The sequence below is a fragment of the Scyliorhinus torazame genome, chromosome 1 (assembly GCF_047496885.1).
Source record: "Scyliorhinus torazame isolate Kashiwa2021f chromosome 1, sScyTor2.1, whole genome shotgun sequence".
Classification (NCBI taxonomy): Eukaryota; Metazoa; Chordata; class Chondrichthyes; order Carcharhiniformes; family Scyliorhinidae; genus Scyliorhinus; species Scyliorhinus torazame.
The window spans coordinates 333,203,146-333,227,268 of NC_092707.1; the positions used below are offsets into that span (position 1 = coordinate 333,203,146).

Here is a 24,123-nt window from a genome sequence, read left to right on the forward strand (position 1 = left end):
GACACTCATGTGCAAAGTCCTAACAGAATAAGTTTTAAACACAGAAAAAAAAACCCTCTATTATCTTGCAATGCCATAGCTTTATAAATAAATAAATAATTAGTGTTGGTGATACATCAGTGTCTGGTCTGCTCTCTGACAAGTAAGAGTAATGTTGCACTTTGTTCTATTGCACTGTAGTTCTGTTATTGTCTGATATGGGTTGGTCAATAAATTATAGGCTACAGACTGGAAGCTGTCAACACAATTTCTGATGCTTGGGGGTTATTGTTCTTGCTTTTCTACATTACCTCAAAGCAAGATAGGCAACAGTGGGATTTTTGGAAAAAAAATGCTTTATTGCGTATATGAATGATAGACAATTATCTTTTACAAAACGTTCAGTACATTCATGAATAAGGAAAAATTGTCGCTGAAAAGCATATACAAAATAATTATTTACACAAGACAGAGAAAGGAACAAATAATAAATTTGTTCTGACCAGGCATGTGAAGCAATGCTGAATGGTATCAGTATCCACAGAAAGACAGGCAGCAAGGTCAAACGCAAAATACTGTCATGTAGTATCACAGTTTTATACCCGAAAACTGGAAAAGAAAGCTTATACACTGTACATACACCTGATGTAATAAGCATGCATGGTTAAGTTTTAAGCAGAGGAAAATTTTAACAGAACATTTTAAACCAATGTTTTTAAACAGACTATTTCATTCATTGTAGCTAAAACCATTACTGTTCTGTTATAAGTCAAATAAGGTGTGGACTTAAACTTGCTGTTACAAAATTAGACTTTTCCCCAGACATATAAACACTAAAGGGTACAAGCCCTTTCACTGAGTTAGTATAACACATATTTGTAGGCTTTTTTTTTGTTGTTTCTTAAGGCTTTTTAAAAATGAGATGCAGAGCAGTGGTTTTCAACAAGTACAAATACCAATTGAATCCAGTAACAGCACATTGATGCCAAAAATATATAATGGCAGATATTGAACTACCAAACTGTCCAGTTTGAATCTGGGGAACCCATAAGAAATAAGCAATAATCTTTTTATTAGAAAGGCACTTGCATGTTGGCATAAGAGGTCACAAATGCATTACAAAATAATTGTTTATTGTATGCTTTTGAACTTTAATATTTTAAAACACAATTTTTCAATAGAAACAGGGAACCAGTAGCTTTATCAGATATCAATCATACCGCATTGTTTGGTGTCCAAATAAATGTGCATCTCATGGTTTCATTAGTTATGAGTGAGATTGAATGTGTAATCAACTGAATTTGGCAATTCTACTTTTTGTTAAAGATAGGGACCAACATGTTTAACACAGAATCAATGCTTGCTCTCTTTAACCGTGGTTTATGTAACTATTGACATGTATCTAAGAATATTATGAATTGTTTTCTACATGCAGCATATTTTTATTCATTAATTGGCCTCCTAATAAATCAAAACATGTGGAGCACAGGATTAGAAAATGAAATGAGTAAAGTTATTAGATACAGCCAAGAGAGCAGAGTGATGAAAATCATCGGTCAATGTTTAAGTGAAATAAGTTTGGGCAGTTTCAAAACAATTTTCTGGCGGACTCAAATATCCAGCAAAAAGACCGCTTTCCATTTTTACACACAGAAAAGAATTTCTTGGTACATTAAAGCTAACACATAAACAAGGTGAGGCATAATTACAAGAAGCCAAAGACATTTCAGCAAGACGTTCACCACTTCTTTCCCATAGCTTTGTTCTTGCTTCATGGCAAAGCAGCAAAGTTGTTGCCGTGGCTTTAAGAGAAATTTACTCACAACTAATGAGTAATTAGGAATCACTAATGGTGATTGAATGTTGGTCTTGCATGGCATCCTTTTTTACAAGTTGCTTTAAAGAAAACTAATTCCACAGTTTCTTTGTTGTAGGTATCCTGACATTTTGGCAATTGTACATGGCTAACTGTGAAGAACATGGTTTCCAATTGGGCTCATGTAACCTTGAATATGATTGGCTGGTTAAAGTTCTAGCCAACTATCTGAATGCACAATTGGAAAGGATTCTGTTTGCACCTCAAGTCTACAGTGATAAATGCATTTATATATATATAATATATATATATATATATATATATATATATATATATATTTTAAAAAACTTATATGGCACCTTTAACATAATAATAAAAAGTCCTAAGGCGCATTGTAGAGGCATACAAAACAATGTGTACATTCAAAAGCATTTTAACAAAAAAAAAAAAGGGTTGTGGTACTTGATTACTGAACAGATATTAAATCAGGAATCAGAACAACGTTAAAAATTGGTCAACAACCAACCATTCAGCATTTCCAAACATCAAATACAATGTCGTGATAGGCATTGCAATTTCAGATAGGTCAATCATTTGGCAATCAATATAGAACATTGTTCAACAGCACATTTGTTACCCAACAGTTCATACTTTAGCAATATTGAAAAGCCAAACAAATACTGTGAGACAATACAGATATTAGCATATTAAAAACTCAGATTGGACTTTTATCGCAACCTGTTAAATTATATAAATACACAAATTAAGATCAGTCAACAGTATTAGTCAGTGGAAGGAGCTTGCAAAGTCAAGGAAGTTTTAAACAAGGGTTTTATTAACTCCGAGAAGTGTGAAGTTATCAACGTTATTATTTACTTTTCATTGAACTGTTGACTGCTGTGAGCATCTAAACCAGCCAAAGGTCTGCCTTTTCCCCTCATTTTGGTCTCCCACCATACAGCATAGTCGGTGATATCGTCAGGCTGGGAAGCAGTCTTGCAGATTTGTTTATATCTGTTGATTACTGGCAACTAATGCACAATTTGTGCTGATATAAAACAACTCTGCAGAGAGCTCCAGCCCTGGATTTCCTTGGGGATTCTGTCCATTTCCTGTCATTACTCCAGTGAGGCACCATTGCAATTGGCAGTTTCCAAAGCAAGCCTTGTAAGGGGCGGAATCTTACAAGACAAATTATCAGTGAGCTGAGTCTGTACCAGGCCTCCTAATGCATGGTAATTTTGGCTCAATCGGGACCCTAAATATTTGCAGAAGTTAGTGCACTAAGTGTCTGATGGCAGAGGCTTTTCGATGAATGAAAGTGATCACCACTATTGGCATACAGGGCAGCGAAAGATTTTTCAACAATCTGCTTACACAGAACGTAAAGTGGTCAATAGCTGGATGAGGAGTTGAGGGGGGGGGGGGTGGAAAGCAGGGCTGGATAGACTATCCCTTCCCTATGGCAGGCACCAGAGATGTGTTCCTAGTGGTACTGGTGCCCACCTAGAAGTTATTCATGAAGGACCGCCTTCTCAACCTTGCCCCTTGCCGGAGGTGTGGTGATCCTTAGGTTAAATCACCACCAGTCAGCTCTCCCCCTCACAGGGGAAAGCAGCCTATGGTCATCAGGGACTATGACAACATTACTTTTTACTTTACCCCATACAAATTAGGAGTCTTCCTGCTGAACCAACAAATCCAGGCAGAGACAGAGTTGAAAGGTATCAGTGTAACTTCCAGCATGGTAACCAAATGAATTTCAGAGCCTAAATGTTTATGTCTATTGGGTTTACAGCACACTTGACTAAAAACTAAAAAGCATGGTCCAGACTTGTAACTTGATTAATGTCTGACTACAGCTTTGCTGAAACCTAATGTTTAATTCACCAGTGAACGGATTATAAAGCCTACACTTTTCGTCAGCTTTTTGTACTTGATCATTTTTGCATCCAGTGACATTGTTTGTACAGTTTTGGTCTCCATATTTAAGCAAACACATAATTGCAATAGAAGCAATTAAGAGAAGGTTCACGTGACTGATTCCTGGGATCCTGGGGTTATCTTATGAGGAAAAGGTTGGGCAGGTTGGTCCTGACTATCTGAATTTAGGAGACCCAGTTTGGGGTGGGGCGTGTAGGGAAAGGGTTGGACCCAGTGTGTGTGTGTGTGGGGGGGGGGGGGGGGGAAAGAGAAGGGGCAGGGGGAGTTGGTCTGGGAGGGAGGGTGATGGATCCAGAGAGGGGGGCAGTCCATGATGGTCTCAGTCGGGGAATAAGGGAGCTCCGTCCGGAAGGAGGTTCAGCTTGGGAGGGAAATCGGATTGGGTCACACAGGGATTTTGGGCGGGGGGGGGCGGTGCAGAAATGCAGGTCAGGGTTCAGATTAAATTGGGGAGGGGGTCGATTCGGGTGGTTGATCCCCTGGGGCTTGCATTTGGCCGGAGTGTCCTGTGCAAATCTGGGTACTTAAGTAGTCACTCGGGAGTTAGAAGTGTTTTTCATCCAACTCTTTCAGAGTAACGACAATGGTAAAACTGTCAGAACCATCCAAAGTTAGCGATTTAAATCACTTGGTTTACAGCCCAGCGCAATTGTCCAGAGGAAGTCAGGTCTTCTGGGTAATTGCCAGGTAAACCCTTATGTGGGAACTTCTGAGAGGAATTCCCCAGTGCATCATTGGGGTACTCCCTAAATGATGCACTGGGGAACCCGGAAGTTATGGACCGATGTTTCCAATTGTGGGAGAGATTAGATTAGGGGGCACAGTTTAAAATTAAGAGGCCTCCTGTTTAAGACAGAGATGAGAAGAATGTTTTTCTCAGAGGGTTATGAGTCTAATAGACTTATGCAGAGAGTGTTGGAGGTAGGTTCATTAAATATTTTTAAGGCAGAGGTAGATAGATTCTTGACTAATAAGGGAGTCCCAAGATTATCGTGGGTAGCTGGAACGTGGAGCTGAGGCCACAATCAGATAAGCCAAGACCTTATTGAATGGCGGAGCAGGCTTGAGGGGCTGAATGGTCTACTCCTGCTCCTAATTTGTATGTTGGTATCAGTTTTTTGTTGCTTTTGCCCATGGGCTATGTAATAGGCAGCTTTTTAATTCACATAACAATTAAACAAAAATATTTACTTAAGTCATCTGCCATCTATAGCGTTCATTTCTGTTTACTAAGAAAGTTCTGAATAAATATGGATTAATAAGTTTTATTTGGATCGCACCGACTATTTCCAGTTCATGAATCAGTTAAATAAAAGTTATTCCCACAACTGATCAAACTATAACAAGCTCAGAATAAAACCAATCCATTTGAAACAATCAATTAAAAGGAGACCCATCACTCTGTAAAGTTCCTTGCTTTGTGTCCCCACTATCCCATACCAGCCTCCCCGATCAGGCGCCGGAATGTGGCAACGAGGAGCTTTTCACAGTAACTTCATTTAAAGCCTACTTGTGACAATAAGCGATTTATTTCTTTTTTTTCATCATGGTTTAAAATAGCAAACACCAGGATATCATTTGCATGTTAAAATGTCTTAACTTGTGTCTGATAGTCATGCTGGAATAATGCACAGCCATCTACATGGTAAGCAAAGCTGGTGATCCATTCCATAAACAGGAAGACATGAATATCTGGTCACTCATACCACAGAGTCCACAAAGAAGCACATGAAGAGTTACTTTGACCTGTCTGCCTGGCTTTACTCAATCTCCCATCCTCTGCTAATGCCATCTTTATTATCCTCGAAGGCTGGTGCCATTCTTTTCCCACTGACATAAAAATTAAATAAAAATATATCTATTCTAGGAATCTTTTGACTTGAGAAGTGAGATGCTTCAGTACATTTTTCTAAATCGATCTTGGAACACTTATTTTATTGATGTGCAAGAAATAATTTGCATAATTACTGTTTGTGAAAGAGCAGATGAAACGTTTACTAAAGAGGTACAACATAGGTGGAAAAAGCAAGCAATTTACATATTCCCCAGACAATTTAAAAATATCTACCCGGAGATTAAAATAACTTGTAATATTTGTAGGGGTGACCACGTTAAAAATTAAGACAAAGACCAATTTTGAAATGGAACTTAACCTGCAGCTATATAAACATCTTTTTTTCAGCAGTAATCAGAGTTGTGTCGTTGACGCAAAAAGAACAATTCAAACCTAAAAAGGAGAACAATGACAAATGTTCTTCCAACATCTTACACTTGGCACTCTTTCTTTGCATAAAGATAATGGCTCATAAATAAAATTGAACATTTAATGTCATCTCTTAATATAGTTTTCAGAAATGTGTGGTAACTTAAATTATTTAACTGGACAAATAGAAAAAATAAATTAAAATGACACTTTACTGCTCCATTTTGAAGGGCATGTTTTGCTCATTTACATTGGCGCCGACTAAAATTCTATTCATATACAACTTGCTCTAACTTACACTGTCAATCAGATAGAATTATTGAAGAGAGAAATACAGCAATAATGAAGGACCAGCAACATATTTCCAAATCAGGATGGTGTGTGAATTGGAGGGGAACTTGCAAAGTTCCATTGCAACTTAGATTGGCAGTGTTTCCATTCATCTGTTGCCCCTATTCTATAAGGGTAGAGGTTGTGGGTTTGGAAGGTGCTTGGCAAGTTGCTGCATGTATGTATATCCCTTGTGTATGGTACACATCGCTGCCATTGTGCGCCGGTAGTGGATGGTATGAAAATGTAATGCAGTTGATGGTGTGCCAATTAAGTCTGCTTTATCGTGGATGGTGTCAAGCTTCTTGAGCATCTACACTCATCCAGGCACGTGCCGAAAATTCCATCACACCCACGACTTGTGCGTCGTAGATAGTGAATAGGCTTTGGAGAGTCTGGGGATTAGTTACTCACTCACTGCAGTATTTACAGTCTCAGAGCTTAGTTTAGTTTAGTTTTTTGTAGTTTTTAAAAATAAATTTAGAGTACCCACTTACTTTTTCCAATGAAGGGGCAATTTAGTGTGGCCAATCCAACTAACCTGCACATCTTTGTGTTGTGGGGGTGAGACCCACAGGGAGACTGTGCAAACTCAACACAGACAATGACCCGGGGTCAGGATTGAACATGGGTCCTCAATGTCGTCGGCAGCAGTGCTAACCACTGCACCACCATGCCGGCAAACCAGTCTCAGAGCTACAGTATTTAAATAGCTCATCCAATTAAACTGCTGGTCAACGATAATCCCCTGGATATTAATGATGGGGTATTCAGTGATCATAACGCTGTTGAACATCAAAGGGAGATGCTAGATTCACTTGTTGGCCATGGTCATTTCCTGCCAAATTTCTAGGGTGCAAATTCTACTCGCAACTTACAAGTCCAAGCCTGAAAATTGTTCAGGTCTTGCTGCATGCAGGCATAGACTGCTTAAATAACTGCGGGATCACGAATGGTACAGAACACTGTGCAATCAGGGAACAATGCACTTTTGACCTATTGTTGGAGGGAAGGTGATTGATGAAACAGCTGAAGATGGTTGGGTCTGGCTCATTATGCTGAACTGCTAAGTATTTCCAAAATTTTCTGTAGTCAGCAAAGAGTTGCCAGTTACTCGATTCTTAAAGCCTGTGTAGCACACCATTTAACATGAATTCTGCTGCTTGGAGGTGGCATAAGACTACAAATCAGTTTAGGTAGAAATACAAAACTAATTAAACACAATAGCCTAGCATCCTGGTCATAGAATAAAAATACTGCACTCAAAATTAGGGGACCAAACCATTATTGCCAGTTTCAACTGAATCTATAGACAAAAAAATATATCTTTTTAGGATCAAACTGTTTTTTCTTTAAAGTTATTTTTCTGTTCTTGCAGTATCATGAGACCTCACACTACTGGGAAAATAGTAACGTGGCTCGAGGCCGCTATTCTGGTTTGGTATGTGAATGCACCCTTGAATGACCCTAATTTTTCTCCACTCCTGTAAGAGTACTCCAACATTCCTATTAATAGACAAGGTTAAAATTGGTAACTCACTGGAGATTCACAGGAATAAACCTATGCCATCCTATTTAGAATTTTTTAATCTTATATTGTTATATCAATCAATATCAGTGTTTCTAATGCTTTGCTTCACATCTCTGTGGCTTCAGGTTCCTCTCTGGGTCTCTGGACAATTAATACCTCAGGTAGAGCAAAACCCGTCAATGTCTTTCCTGGCAAGGAATCAAAATGTCAATTACTGTACTGGAAACGATTGCCAACAATAATCGTGCTCTAAGCATCCTCCAGGATTAATTTGCCAATTCAGTCATTGAAAGTCCTAGTCTCAGATTTGGACAAGTTAACAGAGTTTCACCTCTTGCCCCTGATAGCAATGTGCACGGTCTCTACTGAGTGGCTGACCTAGATGATTATAAAGCTAAATAGTATGAGCCAAATATTTCTCACCTGATTACCTCTCAATACACAAACACTTCTCTTCCTCAGCTACATATCTCATTCCCACAAATCACCCCCAAGCTGCTGAATGTCTAACTCTCTAAGCATTCCCAACATATTGTGATACGGAAGATTCTGGCATCCTTAAAAACATTGAAGTGACATTTCACTTCAATCAATGTTAATACTGTGCTGAGGGAGTCACCGTCAGATGTCGCAACCCGTGTCCTCAATTGTTCTACTCAGTGTCTTGCTGTTTATGGGAAAATATATCTCTCTTCCAATTCTGTCAATAATCACCCGTGAAACCGCTAGAATACTCGAGAATATCCATACAGCTTCTATTCGTTCACAACAAAGTCTGATGTGAGTCTTTCTGGATATAAAATTGTCCTGTACTCATACAAACTATACTAGTGGTATATGACTGTATCCAAGAGGTCTGAAATCATGCTGAGAAGCACAAAGTCTCAAGGAGAACAGATGGTCAAAAAGATAAAGGTATCGGTTGTCGTTAGTTTAATTATTTAATATAAAAATGATGTGTACAGACCATCAAGTGCGTTTTTATCGTCTATTTTTAACAGCGTAATAATTAGCTCATCTTTGCTGATATGACCATCCAGGCCAGACTTCTTCAGTTACACAAAAAACATTCTAATCATCATTAGATGTTTATGAACTCATTGGATCACCTGCAAATTGCTATCAAATGGATCAGTCCCCCTGATACCTTTTGGTCTTCTAATGATGAGAATGAAGGCAATGATAACAAATTTTGTGCTCAAGACGTAATAGAGCTGCATTTCCAACATATTTTTAGCTCATGGCTGTTAGTCTTCTTTACAAATCTGCAAGATTGGACAGTGCTCCATTTTGTTTAGCTGAAAAACATAATTCTGGCACATTACTGTGCCATCAAAAGCACAGCAAGTGCAAAAGAACACCCACCATTCACTCATGCTAAGTGTGCGTGCAGAATGTTCTCTTTCTTGCCACTATGCACAAGTCCTTCAGAATTCTATGGAAGGATTCAACAGCAGCCTTTAAAGCCAACAAGACTCACAGCAGTGTAAAGGGCATAGTTCCAAAAATCAAAGCATCACTCGACAAATTGCTCGCTGTACTGAGCTACACTCTTGTGAAAAAGCTAGCTCCATTTCCACTGCTAAAAAGGTGGTTCAAATACCAAGTTTACGAATTCACATCTAAATCAACCGAGAGTTCTTCAGGAACTGAATGAGGACCTGGTAGACAAACTTGTATTGGGCTATTGTCTGGACCATTAACATCCGCTGTTGTCGGAGAAATCCCAGCATAACCGGCACTTCCAGCTTCTGAAACAGAACAGTGAAGATACGTCAATACACAAATTATACAATGGACTTTTCATACAATCTAGTGTGTGAAAACAAAATCTAAAAAAACTAAAATGCTTTGATGTAATACTCTACAATATGTTTTCCAAGAAGTCCCATTAATCCATATTATGTGACTACTCCTAAGTTGAAAAGCAATTTGATTCTCTCTTGCCTGATTGAAGCTCCCCTCTCTGATTTCAAGGCCGAACTCTGACATTGGATATTTAGCACCGATGTTCAGAAATAATGGTTTCAATCAAATATTTCAAATCAAATGTTTAATTATTTAAAATAAATTCTGGGGACACAGTGGTGAATAAGGTCACTTTTACAACTTATTTACAAATGTTCCTATCAAGTGACTCAGATGGTTCAGGTGTTCTCAATTCAAGAGGATGGTTTGAGCCATGAATATTACCAGTCTGCATGCACCTCAAAATCTGCAGCCAATCTGATTGATATAATAGAAAGCAATACTGTACTCCAGGAAGGCTGTGGAGGGAAGACCAGGATCATAAACTGAGCTCGAAGGCATGAGGAGTTTTCGCTAAACTTCAAAATACCCGCTACAACAGGGGCTTCAGAGGAATTAAAACCTTGCTTTGAGCCATTGATAAATAGCCCTTATTAGTGTCAGAAGTAGGCTTACATTACACTGTAATGAAATTACTATGAAAATCCCCATGTCGTCTGTTCAGGTACACTGAGGGAGAATTCAGAATGTCCAATTCACCTAACAAGCACATCTTTGTGGGAGGAAACCGGAGCACCCGAAGGAAACCCACGCAGACACGGGGAGACCGTGCAGACTCCGCTCAAACAGTGACCCAAGCTGGGAATTGAACCCGGGTCTCTATCGTTGAGAAGCAACAGTGCTAACCACTGTGCTACTGTGCCACCAGGGAAAATGAAATGAGGAGGAGGAAAGTACTCAGCACCACATCTTTACTGCCTGCTTATATCATGAAGCCAGAAAAATGAAAGCCCCATAGAAATGTTCTCAGGCGCATTCACAGTGACTCAACAGCCACTTTTGAAAAAGTTTACCTTTTTCTGGTGGAGAGTCATGTCACCTGTTTAAACACAGCAACTGATGACCATCTTCACCCACCTTCTCCAGTTGGCTTCACTAAATATGCATTTGTTATTTTATGCTGGGTTTTTGGCTTTAGCCCCATCCTCACAAGGGTCTGACAACAATGACAATTCTGGAATACTCTTTCCCAGAGTGCAATGGAGGCTGGGTCATTGACTCTATTCAAGGCACAGTTAGACAGAGTTTTGATGGAGAATGGAGTCAAGGGGGATGCAGACAGGAAAGTGCAGTTGAGGCCACAGCCAGGCCGGTCATGATCTTAATGAATGGCAGAGCATGTTTGAAGGGCTAAATGGCCTACTCCTGCTCCGAAGACGATACTCTTATGATAAAGCTACAGACTGAAAGCTGTCTAACTTGCGGTGCGATGATCCTTTGTAGGAGCTATGGATTTAAAAGACGGATTACAAAGTTATTTAAAGATCTGAATGTCTCCAATTTCAGTCATTTGTCCCTGATTTTCTAAGTTACTGGTTAGTTGGTTCAGAAGCTGAGAAAGGTGTACTGGAACGATAAACACCAGAATAAACAAATAGCTTCATCCAAACATGTCTGTTGCTAGTCCTTAATCCAAATTGCCCATAATGACCCAATAGCTTTGATAACAAATGGAGCTGAAACAATTATTTCAATATTAGGTAATTATTTTAATATTAATGCCACACCATTGTGACAATGCTTTGGTAGCACAGGAAACTGATATGCAAGATATGTTGAAAGTGGACTTCCGGTGGCGGCTATGAGGGAGTAAGTCACACATTTGGTGGCTCCCACTCTGGCCGGACTTTTGGACCTTTTCCCCCGACATTTTCGTGGTTTTGAGTTTTGGCTTTGAAGGCGCAGACGATTAGGCTCTGGATCCACACAGTGGTGCATGAAACGGAGAACCCCAAGGGGCCGTAAAGGAGGAAATAAAAGGATAAGCAAGGGCTGGGTGGAGGTGGCAGCTGAAGACAACATGGCTGATGTTCGGACCCCTGCTGCGACGGTCCAGCCATCGACGGAGGAGCTGATGCAGGTCATCCAGGAGGGCTTTGCCAGACAGAAACGGGACTGTCTTGACCCGATAAAGGAGTCAATCTATCGGCTGGAGAGCAGGCTGGATGCCCAGGATCGGACGATTCAGAAGTTGGAGAGAATGCTGGCAGTCCAGGAGGAGCACCAAATGGTGGTCGAACTAGAGGTGGGGATGTTTTTTTTTTTTATAAATATATTTTATTGAAATTTTTTTCCCCAAACAACAATTTTTCCCCTCTTACAAAGCAAACGCAACAATAAAAATACAGAAATTTTTAACAATACACAAGTAACAAAACCCCATTATCTTTTGACCTAAACTAAACTAAAACCCCCACCCCCCCTCCCCCCCCACTTCCCCCTGGGTTGCTGCTGCTGGTCATCTGTCTTCCTTCTAACGTTCCCCTAGGTAGTCGAGAAATGGCTGCCACCGCCTGGTGAACCCTTGAGCCGATCCTTTCAGGGCAAACTTTATCTGCTCCAGTTTAATGAACCCCGCCATATCGTTTACCCAGGCCTCCAGTCCGGGGGGTTTCGCCTCCTTCCACATGAGTAGGATCCTGCGCCGGGCTACTAGGGACGCAAAGGCCACAACGTCAGCCTCTTTCGCCTCCTGCACTCCCGGCTCTTCCGCAACTCCAAATAGAGCTAACCCCCAGCCTGGTTTGACCCGGGCCTTCACCACCTGCGAAATCACTCCCGTCACTCCCTTCCAATACCCTTCCAGTGCCGGGCACGCCCAAAACATCTGTGCATGGTTTGCCGGGCTCCCGCCACACCTCCCACATTTGTCCTCCACTCCAAAGAACCTGCTCAATCTTGCTCCCGTTATGTGTGCTCTATGTAGCACCTTAAATTGAATCAGGCTAAGCCTGGCGCATGAGGAAGAGGAATTTACCCTGCTTAGGGCATCAGCCCACATACCCTCCTCTATCTCCTCCCCTAGTTCTTCTTCCCACTTTCCTTTTAGTTCACCCACCGACTCCTCCCCTTCTTCCCTCATCTCTCGGTAAATCTCTGACACCTTGCCCTCTCCGACCCACACCCCTGAAAGCACCCTGTCCTGTATCCCCTGTGTCGGGAGCAACGGAAATTCCCTCACCTGTTGTCTAGTAAACGCCCTCACCTGCATATATCTCAAGAAATTTCCCCGGGGCAACTTATACTTTTCCTCCAATACTCCCAAGCTCGCAAAAGTCCCATCTATAAATAAATCTCCCACCCTCCTAATTCCCAACTGGTACCAGCTCTGAAATCCTCCATCCATTCTTCCTGGGGCGAACCTATGGTTGTTCCTGATTGGGGACCCCACCAGGGCTCCCCGCACCCCTCTCTGTCGCCTCCACTGTCCCAAGATATTCAATGTTGCCACCACCACCGGGTTCGTGGTAAACTTTTTAGGTGAGAACGGTAGCGGCGCCGTCACCAGTGCCTCTAAACTCGTCCCTTTACAGGACTTTCTCTCCAATCTTTTCCACGCCGCTCCCTCACCCTCCATCATCCATTTACGTATCATTACTATTGGGCCGCCAATGTGGCAATCGTCCAAGTTCGGTAATGCCAATCCTCCTCTGTTCCTACTACGCTGAAGGAACCCCCTCCTTACTCTCGGAACTTTCCCTGCCCACACGAAGCTCGTGATGCTCCTGTCTATTTTATTAAAAAAGGTCTTGGTGATTAGTATAGGGAGACATTGAAATACAAATAAGAACCTCGGGAGGACCATCATCTTAATTGCTTGCACCCTGCCCGCCAGCGATAAAGGCTGCATGTCCCACCTCTTAAAGTCCTCCTCCATTTGTTCTACCAGCCGTGTCAGATTAAGTCTGTGCAAGGTTCCCCAGCTCCTAGCGATCTGAATCCCCAGGTATCGGAAGTTTCTTTCCACTTTCCTTTGAGGCAAGCCTTCTATCTCTCTACTCTGGTCCCCTGGAAGTATCACAAATAATTCACTCTTCCCCATGTTTAGCCTATACCCCGAGAAATCCCCGAACCCCCTCAAAATTCGCATAACCTCTATCATCCCCCCCGCTGGGTCCGACATGTATAACAATAGGTCATCCGCGTATAACGAGACTCGGTGTTCTTCTCCCCCTCTAATCACCCCTCTCCATTTCCTGGAGTCTCTCAACGCCATGGCCAGAGGCTCAATTGCCAACACGAACAACAATGGAGACAGCGGGCATCCCTGTCTTGTTCCCCTATATAGTCGGAAATACTCCGATCTATGTCGACCTGTAACTACGCTTGCCGTTGGAGCCCCATAAAGAAGTCTAACCCAGCTAATAAACCAGTTCCCAAACCCAAACCTCCTTAACACTTCCCATAAATACTCCCACTCCACCCTATCAAATGCCTTCTCTGCGTCCATTGCCGCCACTATCTCTGCCTCCCCCTCCACTGAGGGCATCATTATCACCCCTAATAGTCGTCGCACGTTAACATTCAGTTGTCTCCCTTTTACGAACCCTGTCTGGTCTTCGTGCACCACCCCAGGGACACAGCCCTCTATCCTCGATGCCAGTACCTTTGCCAACAATTTGGCATCCACGTTCAATAATGAAATGGGTCTATAGGACCCGCACTGCAACGGATCTTTATCCCTCTTCAAAATTAACGATATCGTCGCCTCCGACATCGTCGGGGGTAGAGTCCCCCCTTCCCTGGCCTCATTGAACGTCCTCACCATCAACGGGGCCAACAAGTCCACATATTTTCTGTAATATTCCACCGGGAACCCGTCTGGTCCCGGGGCCTTCCCTGCTTCCCAGTCCCTTAATAACCTCGTCCACCCCAATCGGTGCCCCCAGGCCTACCACCTCCTGCTCCTCCACTTTCGGGAACCTCAATTGGTCCAGGAACTGCCGCATCCCCTCCTCTCCCTCTGGGGGTTGAGACCTATACAGTTCCTCATAGAAGGTCTTGAACACCTCATTTATCTTTCCTGCCCTTCGCACCGTGTCTCCCCTTTCGTCTCTAATTCCTCCTATCTCCCTCGCTGCTGCCCTCTTTCGCAATTGATGAGCCAACAGGCGACTAGCCTTTTCCCCATATTCATACCTCCTCCCCTGTACCTTCCTCCACAGTGCCTCCGCCTTTCTGGTGGTCAGAAGGTCAAACTCCGTCTGGAGTCGTCTCCTGTCCCTGTACAATTCCTCCTCCGGGGTCTCTGCAAATTCCCTATCCACCCTTAAAATCTCCCCCAGTAATCTTTCCCTTTCCTTGGCCTCTGTTTTCCTTTTGTGGGCCCCAATGGAGATCAGCTCTCCTCCGACCACCACTTTTAGTGCTTCCCATACCACTCCCACAGGGACCTCGCCGTCGTCATTGACCTCCAGGTATCTCTCAATACACCCCCGCACTCTTGCACACACTCCCTCATCCGCCATCAGTCCCACATCTAATCGCCAGAGTGTTCTCTGCTCCCTTTCCTCTCCTAATTCCAGGTCCACCCAATGTGGGGCATGATCCGAAACCGCTATGGCTGAGTACTCAGCTTCTTCCACCCTAGAGATCAACGACCTTCCCAAAACAAAAAAATCTATCCGGGAGTACACTTTATGGACATGGGAGAAGAAGGAAAACTCCCTAGCCCTAGGTCTAAGAAATTGCCATGGATCCACTCCCCCCATTTGGTCCATAAACCCCTTAAGTACCTTGGCCGCTGCCGGCCTTCTTCCGGTCCTTGAGCTGGATCTATCTAGCCCCGGGTCCAGCACCGTATTAAAGTCCCCTCCTAAATCAAGTTTCCTACCTCCAGGTCCGGTATATGCCCCAGCATCCGTCTCATAAATCCCGCATCGTCCCAGTTTGGGGCATACACATTAACCAACACGATCTCCATTCCCTCCAGCCTGCCACTCACCATTACATATCTACCTTCGCTATCTGCTACGATGTTCTTTGCTTCAAATGCTACCCGTTTCCCCACCAAAATGGCCACCCCTCTATTCTTTGCGTCCAGTCCTGAGTGGAATACCTGTCCCACCCATCCTTTCCTTAACCTAACTTGATCCGCCACCTTTAGGTGCGTCTCTTGGAGCATAACCACGTCTGCCCTTAGTCCTTTCAAATGCGCGAGCACTCGAGCCCTTTGTATCGGTCTGTTCAGGCCTCACGTTCCACGTGATCAGCCTCACTAGGGGGCTACCTGCCCCCCTCCCGTGTCGACTAGCCATTACCTTCTCTAGGCCAGTCCCATATCCCGCCTCCGCGCCCCCGCTCGCTCCCCCAGCGTCGCACACCATCCCCGCCCACCCACTCTTTAGCCATTTCCTTTTGGATTTCCGCAGCAGCAACCCAGTTGTGTCCCCCCCCCCCCCCCCCCCCCCCGCGAGATCTCTTTCTAGCATGATTGCTCCCCCCATATTACTTCCGTAAGTCAGCTGACTTCAACTGACCCCGGCTACTCCTGCTCACTCCTCGACCCCCCCGTGTGGGGAACTCCCATCCGCCTTGCGCCTGTCTTCCCGCCTTATTCTTTCTGGCGCGGGAACATCCCTTTACCTGACCCGCCTCTTATGGCGCAGCTCCCTTTCCCCTCCCCCTCTCCTTCCCCATTCTCCAACTATGTCCCGTCTTTCCCTCCTCACGGGCGCCCACATTTCCCCAATGTCTCCCCCCTTCCCAATTTACTTCTCAATTAACTTCAACCATAACATTAACAATAACATTTCCTGCAGCATCAGTCCCTCAGTTCCGATCCAATTTCTCTTCTTTGATGAAGGTCCATGCTTCCTCCGCCGTCTCGAAATACTGGTGTCTCTCCTGATACGTGACCCATAGTCTTGCCGGCTGCAGCATCCCGAACTTCACCTTCCTTTTAGGCAACACCTCTTTGGCTCGGTTGAAGCTCGCCCTCCTTCTCGCCACCTCCACACTCCAATCCTGGTATACCCGTACCACTGCATTCTCCCATCTGCTACTCCGCACCTTTTTAGCCCATCTCAGGACCTCTTCTCTATCCTTAAGGCGGTAAAATCGCACGATTATCGCCCTGGGTGGTTCTCCCGCTTTTGGTCTTCTCGCCGGAATCCGATTTGCCCACTCCACCTCCAAGGGGCCCGTAGGGGCCTCAGCACCAACATGAGTGAGCTCAGCATCGTACTTGCGTACGCTCCACAGTCCACTCCTTCCACACCCTCAGGGAGACCCAGTATCCGAAGGTTTTTCCTTCGCGCTCCGTTTTCTAGGGCCTCGATCCTTTCAGTACACTTTTTATGAAGTGCCTCGTGCGTCTGTGTCTTAACCGCCAGGCCCAGGATCTCGTCCTCAATATCTGTCACCTGCTCCACCACACGGAGCTCTGTCTCCTGGGTCTTTATGTCTCCTTGAGCCCCTCAATTGCCTGTAGCATCGGGGTCAGCACCTCCCTCTTCAGCAGCTCCACGCACCGTCTCACAATTTCATCCTGCTCAGGCCCCCATGTCGCCTGCGCTTTCTCCGCCGCCATCTTGTACTTCTCTCTTTCTGACCCTTTGGTCGACGATTCCTCGCGCTGCAGCCGCCGCTTTTTTCCTCCTTCGTTTGGGGGGGGACTCCCTTCTCACACACCCCACACCGGGTTGCGTCGTCAAACAATTCCCCGTTGGGGCTCTTAAAAGAGCCCGAAGGTCCGTCGGAGCTGGAGCCGCCGAAACGTGTGGCTAGCTAGGCATCACCGCAACCGGAAGTCTAGAGGTGGGGCTGTTGAAGAATCAGCAAAAGAGGAGAAGGTGGAGGATCTGGAGAACAGAGCGTGCCGGCAGAGCTTCAGAATTGTCGGTCTCCCTGAAGGGGCTGATGCTGGCGCGTTTGTGGTGAGTATGTTCCAGAAGCTACTTGGGGAGGGGGCTTTTCCACAAACGTTGGAGGTGGACAGGGCGTACAGGGCGATGGCGAGGCAGCCACGGCTGGGGGACCTCCCAGGGGTGATGGTGGTCCGGTTCCACAGATTTTTGGATAAGGAGTGTGATCTCCAGTGGGCTACGCGTACTAGGAGCTGCAAATGGGACAATAGCATATTGCGTGTCTATCAGGACCTGAGTGTGGAGGTGGCCAGAAGGAGGGCAGGCTTCAAGCAAGTGAAGGGGATCCTGTTTAAGAAGAAGGCGAAATTTGTGCTGCTTTACCCGGCACGTCTGTGGGTTACGCACGAGGACCAGCACCATTATTTCGAGTCGCCCGAAGACGCAATGGACTTTGCCAAGAAGGAAGGGCTGGTGCTGAACTGTGAACTTTTTATTTGAAGTTGTAACTTTTCCGAGTGATGTTTATACATTTTGATTGTCATTTTTCTTCTGCTTTTAAGTTTGGGTGAAGATGGGGAAGTAAAAGTTATTCGGTTTCTATGGGTTTTCGGTGTTTTGGTGGGGCTGGCTGGTGGGGGCTTTTTACTTTTTTATTACTTTGATTTGCACTATTGGGGGGGTTCTTTGTCGGTTTTTCGTTTTGGGTTGTCTCCTATGATAATTGGGTGAATGTTCGGTCTTGGTTTGAGGAGGGAAGTGGTTTTGATGAGCGGGGTGGAGGGGAGTAGGGAACAATAGATGGGAGACTTCTTGGCACCGGAGGCAAGGGTCACCAGGCTAGCTGGGTGAGGCGGGCCGATGGGCTGCCAAGAGACGGGCCGATGGAGGCGCGATGCATGGGCTGGGGGCAGGCCCAGGAAAGGGGATGGCTGATCGGTAGAGTGGGGGGGGCGTGGTGCCCCCCAACTAGGCTGATCACCTGGAATGTTAGAGGGCTGAATGGGCTGGTCAAGAGGGCACGTGTGTTCGCGCACCTGAGAGCTCTGAAGGCGGACGTGGTGATGTTGCAGGAGACACTCCTGAAAGTGGCGGATCAAGTCAGGCTAAGGAAGGGTTGGGTCAGTCAGGTCTTTCATTTGGGGCTGGACACTAAGGCTAGAGGGGTGGCGATTTTAATCAATAAGCAGGTGCAATTCCAGGTGGGCAGTATAGTCCCAGACCGGGGGGGGGGGGGGGGGGGGGGGCCATTATGTCATAGTGAGCGGCTAGCTGGAGGGGAGGAAGGTAGTCTTGGTTAACGTATACGCGCCAAACTGGGACGATGTAGAATTCATAAAGAGGGTACTGGGGAGGATACAAGTTGGTTATGGGAGGGGATTTTAACACGGTCATCGACCCCAGCCTGGACCGGTCGTGTTCGAAAACGGGGAGGGTGCCAGCAATGGCAAAGGAACTGAGAGGGTTCATGGAGCGGATGGGGGGGGGGGGGGGGTCAACCCATGAAGGTTTAGGCAGCCAACAGGGAGGGAGTTTTCTTTTTATTCGCATGTGCAGAAGGTTTACTCCTGGATTGATTTTGTCATTCTGAGCAGGGATTTGCTGGCGGGGTGGTGGATTCGGGGTACTCGGCTATCACTATTTTGGATCATGCCCCACACTGGGTGGAACTCCAGGTCAGTGAGGAGAGCTTCCAGCGGACGCAATGGAGGTTGGACCTGGGCTTGTTGGCAGGCGAGGCGGTGTGCGACAGGTTGAGGAAGTGCATGCAGAACTGCCTGCAGGTCAATGACACGGGGGAAGTCTCAGCAGCGGTGGTCTGGGAGGCGTTAGAGGCAGTGGTGAGAGGGAGCTGATTTCGATCCGGGCTCAAAGGGACAGGACGGATAGTACAGAGACGGACCGACTGGCTGAGGAGATCCCACAGATAGAGAGGAGGTATGTGGCGACCCCGGGGGTGGAGCTGTTAAGGGAACGTCGGAGGCTGCAGGCTGAGTTCGGGGTGTTGTCCACAGGCAAGGCAGTGGAGCAGCTTAAAAAGGCGAGGGGGGCATTTTATGAACATGGGGAGAAGGCCAGCAGAATGCTGACACAGCAGCTTAGTAAGAGGGAGGCGGCCAGGGAAATAGAAAAGGTGGTCGATGAGGATGGGAATTTGGTTGGGGACTTGGCTGGGCTAACAGGGCGTTCAGGGACTTTTACAGCAAACTCTATCGCTCGGAACCCCCCACAGGGCGCGAGGGGATGTTGCGCTTTTTGGACGGACTGACCTTCCCAAGGGTAGGTAGGGAGCTGGTGGATGGGCTGGGGGCCACGATCAGGGCCAAAGAAATAGCTGAGGGCTTGAAGGCAATGCAGCTGGGTAAGGCCCCGATGTAATCCGGTGTAATTCTACAAAAAAATTCTCAGGGATATTACGGCCGTTGTTGGTCAAGGTTTTCAATGAAGTGAGGGATAGAGCCCCCCGACGATGTCATAGGACACTATTTCATTAATATTGAAGCGGGACAAGAACCCGGAGCTATGCAGGTCATATAGGCCGATCTCCCTGCTTAATGTGGATGCCAAGTTGCTGGCCAAAGTTTTGGCCTCCAGGATTGAAGATTGTGTGCCGGATGTGATAATGGAGGATCAAACCGGGTTTGTGAAGGGCAGGCAGTTGGTGGCCAATATAAGAAGGCTGCTCAACGTGATTATGATACCCCCGGAGAGGAGGGAGGTTAAGGTAGTTGTGGCAATGGATGCGGAAAAGGCGTTCGACCGGGTGGAGTGGGACTATTTATGGGAGGTGCTGGGACAGTTTGGGTTCGGTAGGGGCTTTATTGACTGGGTTAAGCTGTTGTACCAGGCCACGGAGGCTAGTGCAAGGACAAATAGGATGACCTCGGACTATTTTAGACTGCACCGGGGAACAAGTCAGGGATGCCCCCTGTCCCCACTGCTGTTTGCATTGGCTATAAAGCCGCTGGCAATTGCTCGGAGAGCTTCAAGGGGCTGGAAGGGGCTGGTTCGAGGGGGGGTGGAACATAGGGTCTCGCTGTATGCGGACGACCTGCTCTTATATGTAGCAGATCCAGGGGCAGGGATGGGTGAGATCATGGCGACGTTGGGGGAATTTGGCCGGTTTTCGGGATGTAAACTGAACATGACAAAGAGCGAGATGTTTGTAGTCCAGGCAAGAGGTCAGGAGGGTTGGCTGGGGGAGCTACCGTTTAGGTAAGTGAGGGACAGTTTTAGGTACCTAGGAACACAAATGGCGTGTGACTGGGGCCGGTTACACAAGCTGAACTTGTCCCGGTTGATCGAGCAGATGAGGGGGGAATTTCAGAGATGGGATGCGCTACAGCTGTCGCTGGCTGGGAGGGTGCAGACAGACGTTAAGATGACGGTCCTACCGAGATTTGTATTTGTATTCCAATGCCTCCCAATGTTCATCCCACAGTACTTTTTTTAAGAGGGTTACTAAATCATCCTGGGCTTTGTGTGGGTGGGTAAGTCCCCGCGGGTGAACAAGGTGATGCTTGAGAGGAATCGCCAAACTCTGCCAAACTTCAGTAATTACTACTGGGCAGCCAATATTGCTATGATAAGGAAGTGGGTGGTGAGGGCAGGGTCGGTTTGGGAGCAGATGGAGGCAGCTTCATGTAGGGGCACCAGCTTGGGGGCGTTGATAACGGCACTTCCGCCGTTCCCAATGGCGAGATATTCCACCAGTCCCATGGTGGTGGCGGCCTTGAGGATCTGGGGTCAGTGGAGGAGGTATGTTGGAGCAGTGGGAGCATCGGTTTGGTCCCCAATATGTGACACCCACCGGTTTGCCCCAGGGAGCCTGGATGGGGGGTTTCGAGTATGGCGAAGGGCGTGAATTGAGAGGATGGGGGACCTGTTCCTGGAAGGAAGTCCCGAGCTTGAGGGTGCTGGAGGAGAAGCTTGGGTTGGCAAGAGGGAACGACTTCAGATATTTATAGTTGCGGGACCTTCTGCGCAGGCAGGTATCATCCTTCCCACTCCTGCCACTAAGGGGGATCCAGGATAGGGTAGTGTCTAGGGGATGGGTGGGAGACGGGAGCATCTCGGACATCTACAAAGAACTAATGGGGGCGGAGGAGACGCAGACCGAGGAGCTGAAGCGTAAGTGGGAGGAGGAGCTTGGTGGTGAGATGGAGGATGCCTTATGGGTGGACGCATTGAGCAGAGTCAACGCGACCGCTACATGCGCAAGGCTCAGCTTGATCCAATTCAAGGTGGTCCACCGGGCCCACATGACAGTGCCCCAGACGAGTAGATTCTTTGGGGTGGAGGACAGGTGTGTAAATGTGCGGGAGGACCAGCGGACCATGTTCACATGTTCTGGGCGTGTCCAAAACTTTGGTGATATTGGCAGGGGTTTGCGGACGTTATGTCCAGAATATTGAAAACAAGAGTGGCAATGAGTCCACAGGTGGCGATTTTTGGGGTGTCGGAAGATCCAGGAGGAGAAAGAGGCAGATGTTCTGGCCTTTGCCTCCCTGGTAGACAGATATTATTAGCTTGGAGGGACTCAAAGCCCCCGAAGTCGGAGGCCTGGCTAACGGACATGGCGAGCTTTCTCGGCCTGGAGAAGATTCGCCTTGAGAGGGTCAGTGTTAGGGTTCGCCCGGAGGTGGCAATCATTCATCGACTTCTTTGCGGAGAATTCATCGTCAGCAGGGGGGTGGAGGGGGGGGGGCTAGGGTCGGTCAGAATAGGGGGTTAAGTTGGCGGGTCTTGGAGGGCCGGGTGTCGGTGTTTGCACTATGTTTATTGTTCTTTGTACACTGTTTTTATACTGTTGTTTGTAATGCCAAAAATTACCTCATTAAAATTGTTTGTTAAAAAAAAAGATATGTTGAAAGCGGAGAGATTTTCTTATTCGTTCATGGGGCATGAGCAACACCAGCGAGGCCAGTGTCATAATATGCACCCATGCACGTCATGAGGTAAAAGCAGGCAGTGACAGACACCCAGGTGAGCTAATCAACATAAGAACTAGGAGCAGGAGTAGGCCATCTGGCCCCTCGAGCCTGCTCCGCCATTCAATGAGATCATGGCTGATCTTTTGTGGACTCAGCTCCACTTTCCGGCCCGAACACCATAACCCTTAATCCCTTTATTCTTCAAGAAACTATCTATCTTTATCTTAAAAACATTTAATGAAGGAGCCTCAACTGCTTCACTGGGCAAGGAATTCCATAGATTCACAACCCTTTGGGTGAAGAAGTTCCTCCTAAACTCAGTCCTAAATCTACTTTCCCTTATTTTGATGCTATGCCCCCTAGTTCTGCTTTCACCCGCCAGTGGAAACAACCTGCCTGCATCTATCCTATCTATTCCCTTCACAATTTTATATGTTCCTATAAGATTCCCCCTCATCCTTCCAAATTCCAACGAGTGCAGTCCCAGTCTACTCAACCTCTCCTCGTAATCCAACCCCTTCAACTCTGGGATTAACCAAGTGAATCTCCTCTGCACACCCTCCAGCGCCAGTATGTCCTTTCTCAGGTAAGGAGACCAAAACTGAACACAATACTCCAGGTATGGCCTCACTAACACCTTATACAATTGCAGCATAACCTCCCTAGTCTTAAACTCCATCCCTCTAGCAATGAAGGACAAAATTCCATTTGCCTTCTTAATCACCTGTTGCACCTGTAAACCAATGTTTTGCGACTCATGCACTAGCACACCCAGGTCTCTCTGCACAGCAGCATGTTTTAATATTTTATCATTTAAATAATAATCCCTTTTGCTGTTATTCCTACCAAAATGTATAACCTCACATTTGTCAACATTGTATTCCATCTGCCTGACCCTAGCCCATTCACTTAACCTATCCAAATCCCTCTGCAGACTTCCGGTATCCTCTGCACTTTTTGCTTTACCACTCATCTTCGTGTCGTCTGCAAACTTGGACACATTGCCCTTGGTCCCCAACTCCAAATCATCTGTGTAAATTGTGAACAATTATGGGCCCAACACTGATCCCTGAGGGACACCACTAGCTACTGATTGCCAACCAGAGAAACACCCATTAATCCCCATTCTTTGCTTTCTATGAATTAACCAATCCTCTATCCATGCTACTACTTTCCCCTTAATGCCATGCATCTTTATCTTATGCAGCAACCTTTTGTGTGGCACTTTGTCGAAGGCTTTCTGGCAATCCAGATATACCACATCCATTGGCTCCCCATTATCTACCGCTCTGGTAATGTCCTCAAAAAATTCCACGAAATTAGTTAGGCACGACCTGCCCTTTATGAACCCATGCTGCGTCTGCCCAATGGGACAATTTCCATCCAGATGCCCCGCTATTTCTTCCTTGATGGTAGATTCCAGCATCTTCCCGACTAACATACAGAACAGAACACGACCAATCACCAGACAGAACACCAGAGGGGGCTACCAACGATAAAACACACGAGGCATCAGCACTCTGCCTCTTTCCACTGGTGACAACTGTAGTGACAGTCAGGGTGTACAAATCATTCAACATCTTCTACACGTGGATCAGAGCTAGCCTGGTCTAGATAGTTAAGGTTAGTTTACTTAGAGTAGTAGAGAGTCAACCCACAGGCAGCTGTGTGCTTCGTTACTGAAGTTCAATAAATCTTATTGAACCAACGCCTACGTTTGGTGTATGCTTGATCATTTCACTGCATCGTGTTGCAGTCCATGTTACCCCAGG

The 24,123-nt window shown here is 46.1% G+C and overlaps 1 protein-coding gene across 4 annotated transcripts in view; it reads right to left on the reverse strand.

The window, feature by feature from the left end:
- Positions 1–317: 317 nt before the first annotated feature.
- The window catches only part of LOC140425095 (tyrosine-protein phosphatase non-receptor type 14-like), a 391,006-nt gene continuing 367,200 nt past the window's right edge, over positions 318–24,123 (reverse strand). For all 4 annotated transcript variants that reach the window (XM_072508993.1, XM_072508997.1, XM_072509005.1 and 1 more), the window contains one exon: positions 318–9,554. In XM_072508993.1, the coding sequence (XP_072365094.1) occupies positions 9,426–9,554 (129 nt within the window). In that variant the 3' untranslated portion in view covers positions 318–9,425. The remainder of the gene's footprint in view (positions 9,555–24,123) is intronic.